The 19,380-nt window shown below is 60.0% G+C and overlaps 2 protein-coding genes across 3 annotated transcripts; both read right to left on the bottom strand.

Annotated features, from left to right (window-relative positions):
- Positions 1-1,129: 1,129 nt before the first annotated feature.
- ISLR2 (immunoglobulin superfamily containing leucine rich repeat 2) lies at positions 1,130-6,490 on the bottom strand. 2 transcript variants are annotated; one of them, XM_058665301.1, is made up of 3 exons: positions 6,090-6,490; positions 5,508-5,612; positions 1,130-4,350 (listed from the first exon to the last, which is right to left on the bottom strand). In XM_058665301.1, the coding sequence occupies exon 3, from the start codon at positions 4,332-4,334 to the stop codon at positions 2,112-2,114; it is 2,223 nt and encodes a 740-aa protein (XP_058521284.1). In that variant the 5' UTR covers positions 4,335-4,350; positions 5,508-5,612; positions 6,090-6,490; the 3' UTR covers positions 1,130-2,111. The 2 variants fall into 2 exon arrangements, with proteins under 2 accessions (XP_058521284.1, XP_058521285.1); XM_058665302.1 differs by lacking the exon at positions 5,508-5,612.
- A 10,059-nt stretch (positions 6,491-16,549) lies between these two features.
- LOC131480436 (protein PML-like) lies at positions 16,550-18,146 on the bottom strand. Its single transcript, XM_058665268.1, has 2 exons — positions 17,978-18,146; positions 16,550-17,265 (listed from the first exon to the last, which is right to left on the bottom strand). Exon 2 carries the CDS (start codon positions 17,042-17,044, stop codon positions 16,550-16,552), a length of 495 nt encoding a protein of 164 aa, XP_058521251.1. The 5' UTR covers positions 17,045-17,265; positions 17,978-18,146.
- Between the last annotated feature and the right edge of the window lie 1,234 nt (positions 18,147-19,380).

The raw sequence follows: 19,380 nt of genomic DNA, 5'->3' as shown, positions 1-19,380 counted from the left end.
CCTCTGCGGGGGCGGGGCATGGTCTCTGACCCCAGTCTGTTCTCAGACCTTACTCTCAGAGGCAGATGAGGTAGCGAGTCGGCAGGGTGGGGTCTCCCTCACTTTCCGCCTCGGCAACACCCTGCTCCAGGCAGGGTCTCTTCTCTCCCCTACCCAACAAGCTCACGTTTCCAACACCGTGAAATCAATGAGCTTTCAATTCTGCTGGCTGCGACACAGCTGCCTGCTCCTCATTCTCAGAGTAGCCCAGCTCACCACACTCCCATGACCCCCTCACAGCGCATGCTCCAGCCTTGAAAGAGCCACAGTTCCATTCTCCAGGACAAACTTACCCGCCAACCCCCAACCTTGTGCTCCACAGCAGGTGCTTGCTCTGTAGTTGGTGCTACTTATGCAAGCAACCGTTGGCCTGTCCCTAAGGGTGTCTGTGCTCCTACTGGCTTCACCTGGATGGCAACAGCCGCGGCTGCGCGCGTGCCCGCACGCGTGCAGACCCATGAGCGCGAATGCGCGCGCGCGCGCACACACACACACACACACACACACACACACACACCGCCACGACAGCCTCGGTCCGGACGGCGGACGGCGGTTGACACGCACTCAGTGCATACTCCCACAAACCGCGCAAGCTCCCCACGCGTGAGGTCTGCAACAGTCCCTCTTCCGTCCCTCTCCTACTCCCTCCCTCACCTCCAAGAGTGGTTCTGGGTGCAAAAACCTACTACAGTCGGGTCAGATAAGCTGAAAATCACACAAAGGACCCCCACGGGAAACCCTCTCCCTCCAGGAGCTCCCTCCTTTGGATTCTTTTTTCCTCCCGCAGGCGATCTCCCTCTGTCCCTGGATAAAAAAAGTCTCGGAGTCCCGTTCAAATCGATGCTTTTATTGACCATTTAGACAGACGCGTTTAGAAAAGGGCACGGGTTCCGGGATGGGGACTACTCCCCGACCCCCGGCCCGCGCTTGTGCTGTGCTGCGCTACGCGGAAAGGGGCTGGTGTGCCCGCCCCGCCCCCACCTTCCCACCCCACCCCACCCCAATCCCTACCCTTTTCTCCCACGACGAAAACGGGACTCCACGCCGTGCCCTTCCCCCCACCCTCTCACCAACCCCCCAATCCCACGGTCACATCCTACAGGACACAGACTTCTCCCCCTACAGAACACCCTCAGCTAGGACTACGGGGCAGACGCGGCCCGGTTGCGCACAGGCTTTTGTGCCAACCTTAGCGCACGGTTCCCCACGAGGAACGCACCCGGGATACCCGACCCGGCTGGCTCCCCGTCCCTGGGCGCCTTTAGGTTGTCGTCCCCACGGGACGCCGGAAATCCCCACGCCCTGATGCCCGGTGGACGGACTGGTCTCCCACGTGGACTGGGGGTGCGTGCCCCAGTCCCGTGGAGTTTTATTTTCATTAAGTTGGGAGAGGAGCGACACACGGACATACACACAACGTTCCCAGAGACAAGGAAAGGGGTGTTAGCACCAGACCCAGAGAATGTCGCTGTCTTGGAAAACAACAAAACCCAGGAAATCAGAGTGGGGAGGGGGGTGGGCCGTCAAACCGCAGCGCGCCAGGCACCGGAGTTGGCTCCAGACAGACAGAAGGTGTGGGGGCACGTCCCGGGGCACGTGTACCCCTGGTGGGAGTTGGGCTTTGGAAGGAAACTGGAAGGTCTGTCGCCCATTTCCCCCATTGGGGACCCGCGGCATCCAGGCAGCCAGCAGGACTCCGAGGAGCGCCCCACCCAGGGAGCCGCGGCCACACCCCTCTGGGAGCTGTGGGGCGCCCAAGGCGGGGCTGGTTTGGGGATCGTCGCCGAGGGAAATAGGACGGCTTAGTAGACTTGACCTCACCATCAATCGGCGGGGTCCTACACAGGGGAGGAGGTGCGGGACGCTGTGCTTGGAGAGGAGGAGGGCTCAGCGCATCCAGGGTGGTGGGAATCTGGAGGACCAGTCCCCCTCTGGAAGCCTTGGATCCTCAGGCTGGGGGCAAGGGTCAGAGAGGGTGCGGATTGGAGTGGGTGGGGGGGGTCGAGGAAGGTATTTGTGGCCCGGGCAGGAGTGGGGTGGGATGGAGTGAAGGGTGGGGTGGGATAGGGGGCTTAACCCGCCGTCTGCCTGTAATTGCCATTAATCTCCGGCATGATGTTGACGGCCTCGGCGCCCAAGGGCAGCCGGTCGCTGTACTCAGAGCCCGCCTCGAACTCCTCCTGGTTCACTTTAGACTGGGACTCCGCCAGCGAGCAGGCCGCCAGGCTCTCCTCCCTCTGCAGGCCTCCGCTGGGGTCCCCCTGCTCCTCCTCTTCTTCTAGGATCTCCTCCGGGGCCTCCCCCGGCTCTTCACCGCCGGCCTCGCCACCCGCCCCGAAACTCTTCTCCGACTCGAGGTAGGAAGCCCGGGGGTCGAAGTCGTTGGCGATGCGCTTCTCCATGGGGTCTGGGGCTTGCGGCCGCAGAATCAAGCGGTAGGGCTTGCCCGGGTGCTTGGCCAGCAGATGGCAGCAAGCGGCGCCCAGCAGGGGCACGGTGGCCAGCACCAGCAGGAACACGCTCACCGCCACGATGACCAGCAGCGAGGGCAGCTCTTTCTTGGTGGCGAACACGACTTGCACGTGGCAGGCCTCGCCCGCCAGCGCCAGGCATACGGAATAGTTGGTGCCAGGTTGCAGCCCGCGGAACCAGTAGGCGTTGACGCCCTCTTCCACGCGCGACCACTGCACGGCCGCGCCTCCACCCGCAGGACACAGGTAGAGCAGACGCAGGGGCCGCCGCCCGGGCCCCCAGCGTGCCGCCAGCGGCGTCAGCTGCACTCGTGCCTCGCGCTCCGCCACATCCAGCGCGATGACGCCCAGTTCGAAGGCGTGCGGCTTGAGCTCTGTGCTCTGGTTGAACGCGTGGTTGGACACGTACCGGGACCGGTCTCCATGGCCGCAGTGCTGCTTCTCCGCCGGGTCTTCAGGAATCGGGTCTTCGGTCTCCTCTTCCTCACCTGCCTCGGTCTCCTCCTCCTCCTGCATCGGCTCCGCTTCCCCGAGGACAGCGACTCTGGCTAGGCCGTCGCGGCCTTTGGTTTTGCCTTCGGGTTTGAAAGGCAGGACGCTGTTACCTCGGCCCTTGGCACTAGATTTGCGCCCAGAAGTCGGAGTCTGCCCGTCTGCTTCTCCCTCAGCGCCGGGAGCGTGTTTGGGGGGGCCGGCTGCAGTCACCGCAACGCGCATGGAAGTTGAGTTGGTGCCCAGCTCATTGTGCGCGCGGCAGGTGTAGATGCCCGCCTCCTTGGCACTGAGCACGGGTACCAACAGGGAGCCGTTGGCGAGGGCCAAGAAACGAGGAGTGGCTGGGGGCACGGGCCAAGCCGGGGGTGGAGGCGGTGTTCGGGCCTCCATCGTCGTTGGCGTGGGCGCGTCCCCGTCTCCTTCTCCCTTCCAGTTCGCCACCCCGTTCCCGTCGTCCTCCCCGCTCGGGACCGGCGGCTCCAAGACGACTGTGCCACCGGGGATCTGGAGTTGCCATTGCAGGCGGGGCGTAGGGTGTCCTTCCGCCACGCAGTGCGCCAAGAACGTCAGGCCGGCGCGTAGAGGGGCGCCAGGCACCTCGGGTACTGGTTCTGCGTTCAGAAGTACGCTGGGCGGCGCGCAGGGTAGGGCGGGCAGGCGGTGCACTGGCACGCCTTGCAGCGCTGGGGGCGAGGCGCACGCGATGGAGTCTGGCTCGGGTAGGGAGACCCGGGTGCTAGCGGCCCAGGCCTGCAGCCATAGCAGGCGGCAGCCGCAGTGGAAGGGATTGTGGTAAAGCTGTAGGTGCGATAACGCGCTCAGCGCATCGAAGGTGCCGGGCTCCAGCGTGCGCAGGCGGTTGTTGTTGATGCGCAGCGAACGCAGGTCCGGCAGCGCGCCGAGAGCGTCCCGGGGCAGCGAGCCCAGGTTGTTGTGGTTCATCTTGAGCAGCTGCAGCGCGCTCAGGTTGCGAAGGTCGCTCCACGGGAAGCTGGAGATGAGGTTGTGACTCAGGTCGAGGTTCTTCAGCTGGCTTAGCACGGCCAGGGAGCCCGGCTCCACGGTGCGCACCTCATTGTGCGCCAGCCACAGCGACGTGACCTGCGTGACGTTGGCGAATGCCCCGCGTCGAAGCACGGTGATCTTGTTGGCCGACAGGCTTAGCGTGGTCACGTTGGCAGGCAGTCCTTCGGGGACCTCGCGCAGCTCCTTGTAGGCGCAATCGGCGAACTGGTGAGCATACTTGTCTACACAGGCGCACGGCTCTGGGCATGCCGCTGCCACTCTCAGCAGGGCCCAGGACAACCACAGGGCACGGAGCGGCGCCATGGCGGCTCCTACACTCCTAAGGGGGAGAAGAGAGGAGAAAGTGACCCGCAGCCCTAGCTTTCCATCCCCCCATCAAGGTCTGTCCCCAAAATCTGAGTAGCCATGAGTGGAACTAATACCAACCTGGGTGCCCAAGGGATTGTTTCTTTTGGGGTCTTTTCTCTTTCCCTCACCCCACCCCAACTTACCCTTGGAACAGGTTGGGCACTGACCCCTCTTTGTGTTTCTAAGCCTTCAGCCAACAAAGTAAAATAGATGCACAGTGAGGGCATTTGTTTGTCCTTGACTGGGCTGCCCTGCCATTACCCTTTGTCCCACCAGCACTCACACAGGCACGAACCAAGACAAAACACCCTTCCCCCCTACGCACACACACCCATCCCCTCCATCCATCGTCCCCTGCCTTGCCTGCTTCTGCTCTGTGAGAGGACCTTGCAGCTCTCCAAAGCATTTCATAGCCACACACAAGCACACCCAGACAACGACACGACACCCAGGAGCCCGCATTGTTCCCTGCTCACTGTACCCAGCATCTGCACAGCAGGGTGTTCCAGCACGGTGCAAGCCACGTCCCCATGCATTGTGAGGGTAGACAGGCACACGTCCCACAAGGGAGTCCAGGTGTGTGTTAACAGTCCTCTCCCCGGGGAGACAGAAACCCCAGCAGGTGATCCCTGCGGGGTGGCAAGTGGGGAAGCAGAACCCCTGGCCCTTCTTGCAGGACAGCTCCTCAGGGAAAACCCAGGCACTACAGTCCACCTTCCCCATCCCCCCCCCCCCCCCCGGGGCCTGGACCAGCTGCACCGCACAGAAGACAAAATCATTGAGTCGCCCAAGAGAAGGGGCTACACTGCTATAGGAGGTTGGAATCCGTTCAAGAGCCTGCGCCTTTCTTCCCAGCTCCAGGTCATCCCCACCCAGCCCCCTCAGGAGCCCCAGGCCCGTTTGTGTGGTATGTTCCTATCCTCCCCCTCCCCGCTCCCGCCTTCCGGCATCCGCGACCCTCCTTGCACCTTTCCACTCCGCTTTAGCTCCTAGTGGAGCATCCCTCCGCTCCAGGATTCGCCCCCAACACAGCCTGAGGATTGCGGGAAGGAGGAGTGGGTGGGCGCCTGAGGCTGGGCCAACGCCCACCTGGGCTGAGGCTACTGTGGGGACAGGTTCTCCACTTACCCGCACCCGCCTGCTCTAGTGCGTTGCCCTGGAGCAAGAACCCTTTCTCCAGACGCGCTGTGGTGGAGCCGGGGCACAGCCTGTAGGAGCTTCCCGCATCTGTTCCTGCGGCTGTAGGGAAAACCGTGGATGGGACAGAGAAGGGGGCCAGATAAGTTTTTTTTTTTTTTCCGGGGGGAGGACTTCCTCGGTCCCAAAGTCCCATTTGAGATTTTTCCTACCACGTCTGGCAGCGGGTTGTTGCAGAGAGGAGAGCCCTTGCGCGCTCCCAAGCTCGGCGGGGACGCGCATGCCTCTCCCACTCCTTACAGCGTCTACGTTTGTGAAGGCCGGGGAGACCCCCCTCGCCACCGCCCCGGCCAAGACACGTCGGTCACAGGGGCGTCCCACGTCCACCGCTCCGGCAGTAACCCACCTCCTGCTGACATTGTCACTCCCATACCGCCAGTTCCCCTCCCCAGGAGCAGACACACTTGCGCGCAAACCTTGCACCTCCGCGCGTCGGAATTGTGCCTCTTAAGCGTCTGCGCTCTTAAGAACACCTGCCCGCCCCTGGACCCTCTTCCTGTCCCTCGCACCCACCTTCACGCGCTTTCACCCTCAAGCGCCCGGCCTCCAGCGCCCGCAATCTTCGCTGCGAATTGAAGGCGAGCGGCTTTTACGCCCCGCAACACGTGAGACAAACCATTTTGAGGAACTGGGGGGAAAGGCAAGCGCGCGGCTGCGGAGCGGGCGGGTGGGGGCGTGTCTTTGCCTCGAAACACTTTCTGCAATCACAGGCGGTGGAGAAGGCAGACCTCGAGCCGCGTCGCTCTGCTCGCGCGGGTCCTTGTCTCCCGCACCGCCCAGCCGGCCGCCTCCTCCCCGAAGCCACGTTCAACACGATGCATAATTGATAGTGTTAGCAGAGCGCCTCGCCCTCCCTGCCTTTTTTTTTTTTTTTTTGCCTGGATCTGGGCAGATTCTAGTCCTGATCTCCCCCTAGCACTACTCCCCTTCCTACTAGGCTAACCCGAAGTCTAGAGCAAGTGGCGGCCGCGTAGGGTGCGCGGTAGGGGGGCGGAAAGGCGCCCCCTCCTTTAGCTCGCCACCATCCCTGGCCCCACCTCGGAAGCCGGGAGTCCCTTACGTCTGTCTGGTCTTTGTGGCTAAGCCACCGCCAGAAGCCCACCGCCCAATGCGCGGTCCCGTGCGCACTGTTGGGCGGGGCGCGGGGCCAGCGTGCGCTCCGGGGAAAGCCAGGCTGGCGCCCGCAAGCGCTTCGCTTTCGCGTCTTGTTAGCTGCAGGCAAGTGGGGTGCCGGGGCTGCCGCGGGAGGCTGCGGGGCTGGCTAGACCGCGTCCGCTCCTCCGAAGCGCCTCCGAGGGCCCCAGCAGAGCCCTCTCCTCTTCTCTCCCTCAGGCGAGCTCTCCGCCAACCCCCCCCCCCCACCGCGCGTGGCGCCGGCTGGGAGCCACGCTAGGGCCGCCCCCGCCGCCGCCGGCCGTCTCACACCCTCACACAACAGCCGGCCCGGGCGGACGCGCTGTTCCCAACTCCCGCTCCCGAACTCTGGTGGAGCCCCGACATTTCTTTTAGCATCGAGGAGGCGGAGGCGCGGTGATGTCGAGGCATTTGGCGAAAACCCGGTTCCCACCCCCGCCTGCATACAGCAGCTCTGTAGACAGCTGCCGGCCAGAACCGAAAACAGGGAGTCCGGGGGACTGGCAGAAGCCCGGTGACCATGCTTTGCGTGGGCGCCGAGCCCCGGCCGTGCGCTCCGGGGTTGGGCTCCCAGACCTCACCCCGGGGCAGTGAGGGTCTTTCGCGGCGGTTGGAGGGCTGCGCGGCGCGGCGCGGCGCGGCGCGTTTGGGGCCTCTGCTAGATCAATACCCTGATTTGAGTGTTGAGCATGTTAATGAGCTGGGGCCAGGGGTGGGGGAGGAAGACAGGCAAGGAGCGCAGCCTCTGAAGAGACCACCCGGCCGGGAGGGTGCCGAGGCTTTGTAAATTAAATATGAACACGCCCGGCGCGCGCGCGCTCTCCTCCTCCCGTCCTCGCCACGGGCGGCCCCGAGCGCAGCTCGCTCAGCGTGGAGTTCCGAACCCAGAACTTGGCCGCCGCCTGCTCGTGACGGGAATGAGGGTGGTATGGGGGAGGGATGTGCCAAGGCGCCTTTGGCGGGGGTGGGAGTTGTGGAAGCAGCAGGTTCCCGTGAGAGATCCCTGTGACCCGACGAGGGCTGCGACGGGACGGGTCGGGAGCCGGTCTCTGGGCCTTGCGGGACCGAGGGTGGGGATGGCACCGGCTCCTTTGTTTGCGGAGTCTGGCGGCATCCAGGGCGTGTGGACCAAAGGTGGCGATTCTGGGAGCGCAGCTGCGGGAGAAGGTAGGGTCCCGGCTGCACGGACTGAATGGGTCCCGCACCAGGGCGCCTGCGGCCCATTTCTGAGGCGCCCGAGCAGCGAGGGAGGTTCCCTCGGGAGTCATTCCCACGAGCCCCAGATTTTCACCTTTCTTCCCTGTTTTTCAGGGGAGGCCAGGACAGAGGGGGATAAATTGAAAGAGAGCAGAGAAGGAAGACAGTTACCTGCGCAGGGAAGAGGGGGTGGCCCGGTGGGCCAGTGCGCACGGCCTCCCAGGGCCGCCGGGATCTGTCTAGCCAGCGGTTCTGGGAACCTCTCGGGGCACACCCGCCGGCAGAGAGCCGCTCTCGGCACAGTCTGGTCGGGGATGCCGAAGCCTGAGGAGGTCTTTGGTGACTAGGAGGGCTCCAGGCGCCTAGGGAGTTGAGCCGGGGCCTCAGGGCTACTCCCGTCGGTTCACCCTCGGCTCCCGCCCATTGTGCAGCTAATGTTTTTTGTTCCCGACCCTGCCCTGGGGGAAAAGACGCCCCTGCCTACCCCCTAGAGAAGCCAGTCCGCGCTGGTGGCAGGACAGAGCCCTCCCGAAACCTGGGAGGAGTTGAGCGAGGAGACCCCGTGCGACACAAATGCCAGTGGCGTTCTGGGCGTTGCAGTCGCCATGGGGCAGGTGCTGAGGCGCAGCTGCCACTTGCACCGCGCCCACAGCTTTGATTGTTAAAAGGCACCTCGTCAGGTATGGGGGAGTTGCGTGGGGGACAGGGGTCCTCCAGGTTTCTAGTGCGAGTGCCAAAGACCTCAGATATGCATCAGAATGTCTCCCGCCTAAGGGCTAATAAGGTTTTTGACCATGTTGGGGTCCTGTGCTGTCCCCCATTCCCCGCAGCAGACCGAGATCTGGAGCCTCACCGGCTTTCCTTCCTTCGTTTCTCCTTCCTCGCTCCCTCCCTCCTTCCCTTCCTATTTCTTTCTTTCCGTCCTTCCTTCATTTTTTCCCTTCCATCCCGATCTCTAACTGGACACCTTGCGGACCGGAACGTTAGAAGGAAACCTCGGACTGGCACCTGCAGGATCCGAACACCCACTTGCTCCCCCGGCTCTGCGCCGCAGGTGTCGGGCACGGCCTGGTCGGTGCACGCCCCCTGCTGGAGCTCCTGCGGGATCTGGGGGTGGTGGGGGCAGGAGCCACTGGGTTCCTATCAGGAGGGCAGAACCAAGACACCAGGTGCCCATGCAGTTGAGTCAGCATCCTGTGGAATTCCCGGCATTCCCTCCGAATTCTCCCTGAACCTCTATCCTTGGCAGGAACCAGTAGATGAGCCCTTAGTTGTAGAATCACTCACTCTCACGGCCTCACAGAGTTCGGCTGGGGGGTGATGACCAGGTCAGCTTATGTCCCACCTGGGTTTAGGAGGCCCTCGGCTCTGTCCCCACCCCATCCCCCAGGCTCAGCCCACCTCTGATGCATAGCAGTCAGAATTACGATTATTACCACTCATAAAAGCGTCTAGTTTAGCTCCTTAAATCCGGATTCTAACGCCTCTAGCTGTGTTTGCAAGCAAGCCTGGCAGCCGCAGGCTTAAGGAGGGAGAAGGTTTTTAATTAAAACCCCATTCTGTTTAAGAATTTATTGGACTCTCTGACTTTATAATTATTTTCTAGGGAAAAAAAATCTACACTTGCCTGTGGACATGACTGTTGATTTGGGAGGAAGGCAGCCACCTGTGGCAGCATGCTGATGCCATGGGAAGGGGTTTCCTTGAATTATTATTATTTTTTTAAAGATTTTATTATTATTGGAAAGCCGGATATACAGAGAGGAGGAGAGACAGAGAGGAAGATCTTCCATCCGATGTTTCACTCCCCAAGTGAGCCGCAACGGCCGGTACGCGCCAATCCGATGCCGGGACCAGGAACCTCTTCCAGGTCTCCCACGCGGGTGCAGGGTCCCAAATCTTTGGGCTGTCCTCGACTGCCTTCCCAGGCCACAAGCAGGGAGCTGGATGGGAAGTGGAGCTGCCGGGATTAGAACCGGTGCCCATATGGGATCCCGGGGCGTTCAAGGCGAGGACTTTAGCCGCTAGGCCACGCCGCCGGGCCCGAATTATTAATAATTAATTAAGATGCACCATCCAGGGTCCAGCCCATGGCCCTGCTGCCAATGCTTTCATGCAATCAGGTCTGACATGCAGCTGGCTCGGATGGCCTCGGCCATCAGAATTGAGGCCGGCTGTGCCAGCGGTGGCTCCTGTGACTTGCTCGTGGCACTGCACAAGGGGTGGCATTGCACAGGGCGGGGAGGGAAGAGGGTAGCATCTGAGAGGCAGGTGGATTCAGGCAGGCTGAGTCAGAGGGCTCCAGTGCCAGCCTCCAGGAGGCTGCAGCCTCAGGCTTGTGTCTCTGGGTGGCTAAGGAGGCCTTTGGGAACAGCAAGATTAACCCTCCCAGTGTGCGTGTGCGAGGCACGTTCAGCCTGGATTCGTCTCCCTGAAGTTACAGGTCCCGGCGCCTTCATGTCAGCTTGGCTTAGGCACCTGGCTCTGAGTCAGTAGATGGCTCAAGGGACCTGGCTGACTGGCTTGGATTCAGGGCTCTCTCTCTCTCTAGCCCTGAAGTGGACATCGAGGAGTCTGCGCGCAGTTTACCACCATGAGAAGGACAGCGCAAGAACATGGTCAGAGTGACTGAGCCTTGTGTCAGAATGCATGGAAGACGGAGTGACCGCAATTATAAAGAGTCATATCAGGGCCTGGTGTGGTGGTCTAGCAGCTAAAAGTCCTAACTTTGAATGTGCTGGGATCCCATATGGGCGCCGGTTCTAATCCCGGCAGCTCCACTTTCCATTTAGCTCCCTGCTTGTGGCCTGGGAAAGCAGTCGAGTTACGGCCCAATGCCTTGGGACCCTGCACCTGCATGGGAGACCTGGAAGAAGCTCCTGGCTCCTGGCTTCGGATTGGCACAGCACCAGCCGTTGCAGTTACTTGGGGAGTGAATCACCGGATGGAAGATCTTCCTCTCTGTATATCTGACTTTGCTATAAAAACAATAAATCTAAAAAAAAAAAAAAAGAAAGAAAAGAAAAAGAAAAAGATGCAGTAACAAAATAAAATAAAAAAAAAAAGCCAGGGCCGACGGTGTGGCCTAGCAGCTAAAGTCCTCACCTTGAATGCGCTGTGATGCATATGGGTGCAGGTTCTAATCCCGGCAGCTCCACTTCCCATCCAGCTCCCTGCGAAAGCAGTGGAGAATGGCCCAAAGTGTTGGGACCCAGGATCCACGTGGGAGACCTGGAGGAGGTTCCTGGCTCCTGGTTTTGGATCGGCACAGCACCAGCCATTGCGGTCACTTGGGGAGTGAATCATCGGATGGAAGATCTTCCTCTCTGTCTCTCCTCCTCTCTGTATATCTGACTTTGTAATAAAAATAAATATGTATTTTTTAAAAAGAGCCATATCAGATACCTACTTTAAAAAATATTTATTTAAAAGACAGAGTGACCAAAAAAGGGGGTGCCAAGAGAGATGGTTCATGTTCCCAATAGCCGTAGTGGCTGGGTCTGGGCCAGGCCAAAGTCCGGGGCCAGGAGCTCCGTCCAGCTCTCCCGTGTTGGGGAGCACTTGGGCCATTGCTGCTGCTTTCCCAGGTGCACAAGCAGGGAGCTGGACTGGCAGTGGTGTAGCTAAGACTTGAACCAGGGCTCCGGCTGGAGTGGCAAACTACAGCTTAACCCACTGCACCACAATGCTGGAACCAGGTGAGGAGGCTGCTCTGTGTCCCCTGCCGCCCGTGAGCAGGATCTCGACTGGCTAAGGTTAGGCAGAGGTGGTGCGAGCAGGTTTGAGGACTCTTTCTCTTTCTCTCTGAAAAATCAGAGGATGCTCTGCTTTCTCAGAATTCCTGGAAGGATGCAAGTCTGTTCTTGGAAATGCCAGTGCTGGGATCCAACACTATTTTGGGAGCAGAAGGAACTGCAGGGCTGCGCATGAGCACGAGGAGTCATTTGTGAACTTGGATATGCTCCCGCGTGACTGACGTGTAGCTCTCAAGTGAGGTCCTGGGCAGTCCAGGTGGGAAACAGGAGCGAGGATCTTACAGCCCCACAGCCAGGACCCTGCCACAGCCCACGCCGGCAGCCTCCCTGCCCACTTCCCCTTGAACATCTACGCTTGCATGCACCAGTGTGCACCAGTCTCAGGGACCGTGTGTGTGTGTGTGTGTGTGTGTGTGTGTGTGTGTGTATGTGTGTGTAGTTGGGCTCTTTCGCATTCTCCAACTCAGTCTTGTCCTGATCACACCGATCACCCAGAGTCCCTCAGCACAGAGTCCCATCCCCACCCCCCGCAGCCTCTGCAATGGAGGAGCAGTGGGGATGGCTCAGCCAAGGGCACTGCTCAGCTCAGCTCAGCCCAGCTCAGCCGGGTCCCGGGGCCTTATCTCCAGGCCCAGCTGGGGACTTGATGTATTTATTCGCTTCTCCCAGCCCTTCCGTCCTGCCTGCAAGTCTGTCATACAGACGGCTGTCTAGGAGCCAGATGGGGACATGAGAGAGGCAACGTCATAAATCCCTGCGGCCTCAACCACAAGGGGACAGAGGGCACGGAGGAGGAGGAGGAGGCTGGGGAAGGCAGGAGGAAGAATCAAAGACCCACAGGCCAGGGGACCTTGTATGTTCTGGAAGCAGGCGGGGGGGGGGGTGGGCGCAGGAGCAGGGAGAGGCAGGGGAGGGGAGAGGCAGGGAAACGTCTCCTGGGGTGCCCACTGCTCTGGGTGCTGGGTGCATGGAGTTTTTTGCTTTATTATTATTTTGTCATTGCTTTGGCAATCAAGGTTATCATTATGCTTGAGGGCACCTCCTGGAATTCCTGCCCTCTTATGATGTGTGGGTTACCACTAATTTACATGCAAGGTTGGAGAACTCGAAGAGCCTCTGGCTCCAAGGTTGCATGGTGGAAGTTAGAATTTGAACTCGGATTCCTCAAAAAATCCCTATCTTCCCCCCCAAACACACGTGCACACATGTTTGCAACACACACAGGTGTGCACACAGACACACCCAGTGCCTTGCTCACAAGCTGCCTTCCAGGGGGCACCACCGTGAGCCGAGCCTCCACCACCTGCTCTGCTGACTTGGTGTACAACTGAGTCAGTCCGGGTTGTGGCCCACAGGCAACGGTTCGTCCCCCGGATGTCCCAGCCACTGCTGGTCCCTGGGCAGTCTGCGCAATGCACCCAGCCTCAGCCAGGGCCACACGGGGTCTGTCTGCCCTCATCTGTCTGGCTGGCTTTTCGGAAAATTCCTGTGGTTACCCACCCCCCAAACCCCAGCCTGATTTTGCAATCGGCTTGGCTCTCGATGCAAGACGACATGATGGTTTATTTCCCAATGGGCTTGAGTGTGCTCTGGGCAGCTGGTCCTCGGGTGCATTCCTTCCTGCTGAGCAGGAGGAAGTGCCAGGAGCCAAGAAGCCAAGGCATCCGGGAGGGCAGACGGAGCTTCCTGTTGTCGTCCTGGCTCCAGTATGGAGGCAGCTGGGAGATATTCTAGACCCTTCTCTGACAGTTACCACAAGGACCTACTGCAGACTCCCAGCTTCAGACCCACCAGCTCCAGCTTGCAGACAATTTGAGGAGTGAACTGGCAGATGGAAAACCTCCCCCCCATGTCTCTCCTTCTCTCTGTAACTCTGACTTTGGAACAAATCTCTCTCTTTTTGAATTTGTTTATTTTTATCGGAAAGACAGATTTACAGAGAGAAGGAGAGACAGAAAGATCTTCTGCCCGCTGGTTCACTCCCCAAGTGGCTGCAACAGCCAAAGCTGAGCTGATCTGAAGCCAGGAGCTTCTGGGTCTCCCACACAGGTGCAAGGTCCCAAGGCTTTGGGCCGTCCTCGACTGCTTTCCCAGGCCACAAGCAGGGAGCTGGATGGGAAGTGAAGCAGCTGGGACAGGAACCGGCGCCCATATGGGATGCAGGCACTTGTAGGAAAGGATTAGCCAACTGAGCCATCCTACTGGCCTGAAACAAATGAATCTTTAAACAGCAACAACAACAACAGAAGTTCCTTAAGGGAGCATAATGAAAAGAGACATTGAGAAGGATTGCTCTAAAAGAAAAAAAGTTAGGGTAACTTTATGCATGGGTTTGGGGGACCACTTCTGGGGAACCTGCCTTTTGATATCACTCAGGACCCATGGACAGAAGGGAGAGAGACGGGAACCTGGGCTCCAGCACACAGCTGGTAACCCCCAACGCTGTGGACTGCGGTGGGTGCGGTGGTAATGTAGGGTCCTTGCAGCACACTACAACCCTGCCCCCCATTGCAGGCTTTCTGCCTGAGTTAACTTGGAGAATAAGGGGGAGATCTTAACCGACCCCCCTGTGGCTGTTGCTGCTGCTGTGCCTTGCCCACTCTTGTGGACCCCATCACCACAGCGGCCTGCTTGCTCCAGCTGGGCTCCCGCTCCTGTCTAGCCCTGACTCCATCCCCAGTCCCGGTGGCGTGGCTGAGCGACCCTTGAATCAGATCCAAGCTGGGACCTCGCCAAACGCCACTCCCGCAGGCAGGCCCTGTGGGGTCACAGTGCCCCCTGCTGGCCACATCCTGGAGCAGCTCACGGGGCCAGCCTGGAGCTAAGCAAGCGGAGGGGAGAAAGCAGCCCCTCACTGCTTCCAGCAGCAGCTCGAAGAGCTCCCTGGCGGCCGGGGAGGCGCGCAGGCTGGGGTCAGCCCCGGGCGAGGCAGTGAGGGCGCAGCCTCAAGGTTGGACTTGGGGGTGTGAATGGAGACTGTGGCTGGAAACAAGGTGCAGGTGGGTGGGGTCAGCCAGAGGGGCGGCTGCAGGATGGGAGAGCGCAGGGCCAGGCGGTGGGAAGGAGCAAAGGCCGGGTTGCGTGGGTGGGGACAGACACTGTGAGGCAGGAAGTCAGACTCAGCCGCTGTGCGCGTGAGAGAGGGACCGGTGAGGCTCCAAGCGCCCTGCACCTGGCCCGGCAGGTGGATTGTCCATGTAACCTGGTTTTTCTGTCCTGAGGGATGCCCAACACCTCTCTCCATCTCACATCTGAACTTTCTTGTGCCAAGATGGGAACCATTTTTTCTTTCTTTTCCTCTCTCTATTTCCCTAAGTAACTTCTTAAGTTACTTCCTTGTAACTTCAACAGTTAGTAACAAAGTTCCTTTCCTGTACGCAACAGTGGTGTTGGACTGCTCTGTGCAATAAAGCCTTATGTTCCTTTTTTTTTTTTTCAACTTGCAAAGCAAGTTTCACATGAATCGTTCCCCTGAATGATGGAGGTCCTGTGACATACATGTGATCTCTTTTAGCCCGTTTCACAGAGTGGGCCCGGATCACCAGCTGCTAAGCAAGGGCCAAGGCTCGGGCCCTGCCTTCCTGCCTGGCACAGAGAGCTCCTGGCTAGGGAACCTGTAAACGAACCCTAGAGCCTAGTGCCTTGCGTTGGGGCATAGCGGGAAAAACCACCACCTGCAGTGCCAACAATACCACCTACAATGCTAGCATCCCATATGGGCAGTGGTTTGAGTCCCAGCAGGTCCACTCGGTGCAGCTCCCTGCTAATGCACTGGGGAAGCAGACGAGGGACAGAGTGCTTGGGCCCCTAACACCCACATTGGAGCCCTGGAAGAAGCTCCTGGGCATCCAGAAAGTGAATCAATGGATGGAAGATCTGTCTTCACATCCTCTCTTTCTCTGTAGCTCTGCCTTTCCAATAAATAAGTACATCTTTAAAACCACAAGGGACACTCAGAGACTTGGAGCCTTTGGATCCACGGGCAAGCTGAGAAAGTCTGGCATCTAGGGCAGGTTAGTGGAGTTAGCATGGGTGGCACCAGGTCGGGAGAATCTGGGGTGGTGTCACAGGGGGTCCCTCCACGTCTCTGCCTGGGAGGCTGCCCCAGCCTCCCTTCCCTTCTCAGTGTTTTGCCAGCTGATGTGCTTGGGACATAGACAAGAACAAGATGACCCTCCCCGCCTGGGTGTGTGGGGGGTCCTGCGGAAGAGCCCCCTCCTCCATAGGCCTCTCCAGGGCTCCCACAGGGCAGGCTGAACAGGGTCTGTGATAGGACCATCAGAGCTTCGGAGCAGAATCCATAGCTTTATTGATGACTGTGAGCCTTGGAGATGGGGCAAGTAGTTACTGCTTTGACGTTAACTTCATCCAAGGACAGCCTGCCCAGCGGGGGCTGGGCCCACGGCACCACGGAGCCCAGGGCTAGGCAGTGGGTGGGGTGGGGTGGGGTGGGGTGACAGAGGAAGGCATTGGTGTATGGCTGGGAGGTGAGCAGCAAGCAATACGGGGAGGAGGAACCAGCTTCAGGCAGGCTGAGGCTGTGGGGACCCAAACTCCTGCAGGCAGCTGTTCTGAAAGGCACTTGGATGCTGTCCCAGGTCTCCCGGGGACCGCCAGAACTCCTGCACAAGTGGCAGGTCGGGTAGCAAGGGCCATCCTGGGGTCAGGGGTGGGTGGGTGGGTGCATGGCATTGGACCCTTCATCATCAGGCGTTTAGAGAAGCAGGGGCTAGGGGCCAGTCCCAGAGAGGACATGATTTTGGATCAAATGACAGCAGAGTCAGGGAGGACCTGGGCATGCTGTGGTGGGTGCGAACTGGCTCAGGGACCCTCCCCCTCCTCTGCTCACTTCAGCGCCACCAGCCCTCTGCTCTGCTGGGAGAAGCCTTATGCTAAGGCAGATGCACCCTTAAACTTATTCTTGAAGTAGGCACTCAGAGCCCGCAGCTTAGGGCCGGACAAGGACGTCAACTGTGGGTTCAGAAAGCTGAGGTACCTCTCCAGGCCCTGCTGCGGGTCATCACGGTGAACGCTCAGAAGCTTCTGGAAACCCACCTTGCGCAGGGCCAGGAGCCCGGCATCGCGCCGGGACAGGATGGCTGCTTGCATCAGCGGCTGCAGGGAGCTGAAACACTGCAGGCTGCTGACAGAGAAGATGTTCAGAGTCAGGCGTGGGCCCAGGCGGACCTGGAAGTGGCGGCACAGGTCTCGCATGGCCAGCACGGCTTCCAGAGCACTGCCCTCACTGATGCTTCTCCCCAGGTAGGTCTCAGCCAGGCTGTTGAGCAGGTAGCTTGTGGCATTGGGCACAAGCCCCCGGATGAGGGGCAGGAAAGCCAGAAAGCCGGACGTGGCCTTCTGGAAGGCATCCAGCTTGTCCATACCCTCCAGGGCCCGGAAGAAGATGGGGATTCTGGGCCCCCATGGCGCATAGCAGACCAGGACAGGGTGACGCAGGGTGCTCAAGAAGCTGATGAAACGTTGTATCCCTGCCTCCAGGGACACTGCCGTGGAGGGGACACCGATGGCAACGGCTCGGGGCTGGAGGAGCACACAGAACTTGTCCTCGCGGTTCACAGCTGCCAGCTCGCTAATCTTCTGGGCTGAGCAAGAGAGAGGGGACAGTGAGGCATCTCCAGACCCCACTGATGTGGGGCTCCTGGTGCTGAAGACCACCCCTGGCGGGGAAGCGGGGAGAAGCGACAGGGCCACGCGCCTTTGCAGACCCTACTGTCCTGCGGAGGACACGGCCTTAGGATTCCATGTCCAGCCATCAGCCTGCACCCAGCCACTGCAGGCTGTGTCTACAGTCCCAGCTGTCACTTAGCCAACTGGAAGCCCTAGGAGATGGAGGGATAGTAGATCTGCCTCCCCACACCCACCTGTGCTAGCTCCACTCCGAGGAGGTGGCACCCAGAACCAGCACTGAGACCCACAGTCACACCTGCCCCTTCTGGGAGACTGAGCTGACTCCCCCGTGTCAGGTCAGCTTGGAGAAGTAGACAGAGGCATGGCAGTGGGGAAGAGCTGGCATGGCGTGGAGCGGGGGAGCACACGGGTCATCTATTTCTGTGACCATGGTGGAGTCACCTTGGTTTGCTCCCTCACCACCTGGCCCCTCCGCCTGAGCTCAGAAGTGTAAGGCCACAGACCGGGCTGGGATTGAACTGGAGCTCAGCATGCAAAGTGGGGTCCTGACACGGGTAGGTGCAGGTCACCAGGGGTGCACCTGGAGTCCTACCCGCTCTGCCGCAGCTCCCAGCCATCCCAGGCCCCGGCACCTATCATGGGTTCTTAGAAGTGGGGAGAACGCACTTTCATTGTTAATCTTGAGTTCAAAGAACACCAGGGGGCGGCTGTCTTCTGAGGGGGGGTCGGCGCCGTTCTGGTTCTGGAGCCTTGGGGAGCTGGGGCCCTCCAGCTGCAGGTCCCTGGACTCATTGCTCTTGTTGTCCAGCTCTTGGGGGGGCTGCAACACAGGAGAACCCACAGATCAGGAGGGGTGGCTACAAGCATGCACCCAGGCCACATGCGTGTGCATGCGTGTAGGAGCATGAACAGCTGTGAACTCAGTGTGTGCCCCTATGTTGACACCTGCGTGTGGAAGTGTGCACCTGATTGGGCTTACACACATGGCTGGAGGGGGTGGCAACTGCTGTGGCAAGTTGGGGACCAGCAGTAGCAACAGCAGCAGACTCATGTGGAGCCCCAACTGGGTTTTTTCTGGTCCCTAAAGTCAGCATGGGGGGGCTGGGTTCCAGGGTCCTGCAATAGTGGAGGTGGGGAGGAGGACTGCTTGGCCACGCCCAGGTGGGCTCACAAGTCCAGGGCAGTGAGAGCTGCAGAGCCAAGGCCCTCCTGTCAGTTGGCACCTACGCTGCCCCAGCCCTATAGCGGTGGGGGAAGCCAAGGCAGGGGAGGTCCCCAAACACAAGATGGTTGCCAGGAAATGTGGCTGCAGAGGAAAGTCAGTGCCTGGCCCATTGGCACATACCTGGCCCAAGTGTTTCATCTTTGGGGTTAGTGCAGGGTCTCTGTGACTGCCTCCCTGGGTGTCAGCCAGAAACCAAGAGCCAGCATCACAGGAGGAGGTAGGGTGTTTCCTCAACTCCTCTGGCTCGTCCACGGAGCTCATGTCACTGAGGCTGACACCTCTAATGTCTCCCATCCTGGGAGAGGGGCACGCATGCCTGCCACAGCCTCACCCCATCCAAGAGCAAAGTCACCACTTGGTACAAATGAGCATCGAGGGGGCGGGGTCTCCTGGGAGCCACTGCCTTCTGCTTCCTTGGTAGTTCAGGGTTCACAGTAGATAGATGTCGCAGGTCTCTGCAGAACCACTTCTGCCTCCTGGCAGCTCCACATCATGCGGCTCCTGCTGCCTGTCTGCCCCTTCGGAAGGACCAGGCTGCTTCTGTCTCCAGGCTCCTGCAGCCTGTCACCTTCATGAGGCGCCGAGCCTTGCCCCCTCACGTGTCTGCGCAGCCCAGAGGTGGCCTCCTTGGCCCGATCCATCCTGCCACCGCTTCTTCTGTGTCCCTTCTGCCTAGGTCCATCATGCTGCGAAGTCCCTCCTGGTTGCGGCTGCCGGTGTCCTCTCTCCCTGCATAGCCATTTTCCTTGTGCCAGAGCAGTCTTCCCGGTGCCCGGACATGACCTTGGTCTTGATGAATCTCGCTGGGCAGCCCCTTCCTGGGGGTTGGGGGACTCAGGTTCTT

Source organism: Ochotona princeps, chromosome 6, assembly GCF_030435755.1.
Source record: "Ochotona princeps isolate mOchPri1 chromosome 6, mOchPri1.hap1, whole genome shotgun sequence".
In the NCBI taxonomy this organism is placed as follows: Eukaryota; Metazoa; Chordata; class Mammalia; order Lagomorpha; family Ochotonidae; genus Ochotona; species Ochotona princeps.
The sequence above is the reverse complement of the archived record's forward strand: the minus strand, read 5'-3'. Positions and strand labels throughout refer to the sequence as shown.

Coding starts and splice junctions, on each gene's coding strand:
- LOC131480436 (XM_058665268.1), bottom strand. CDS start 17,044: ATGGACAAGCTGGATGCCTTCCAGAAGGCCACGTCCGGCTTTCTGGCT.
- ISLR2 (XM_058665301.1), bottom strand. CDS start 4,334: ATGGCGCCGCTCCGTGCCCTGTGGTTGTCCTGGGCCCTGCTGAGAGTG.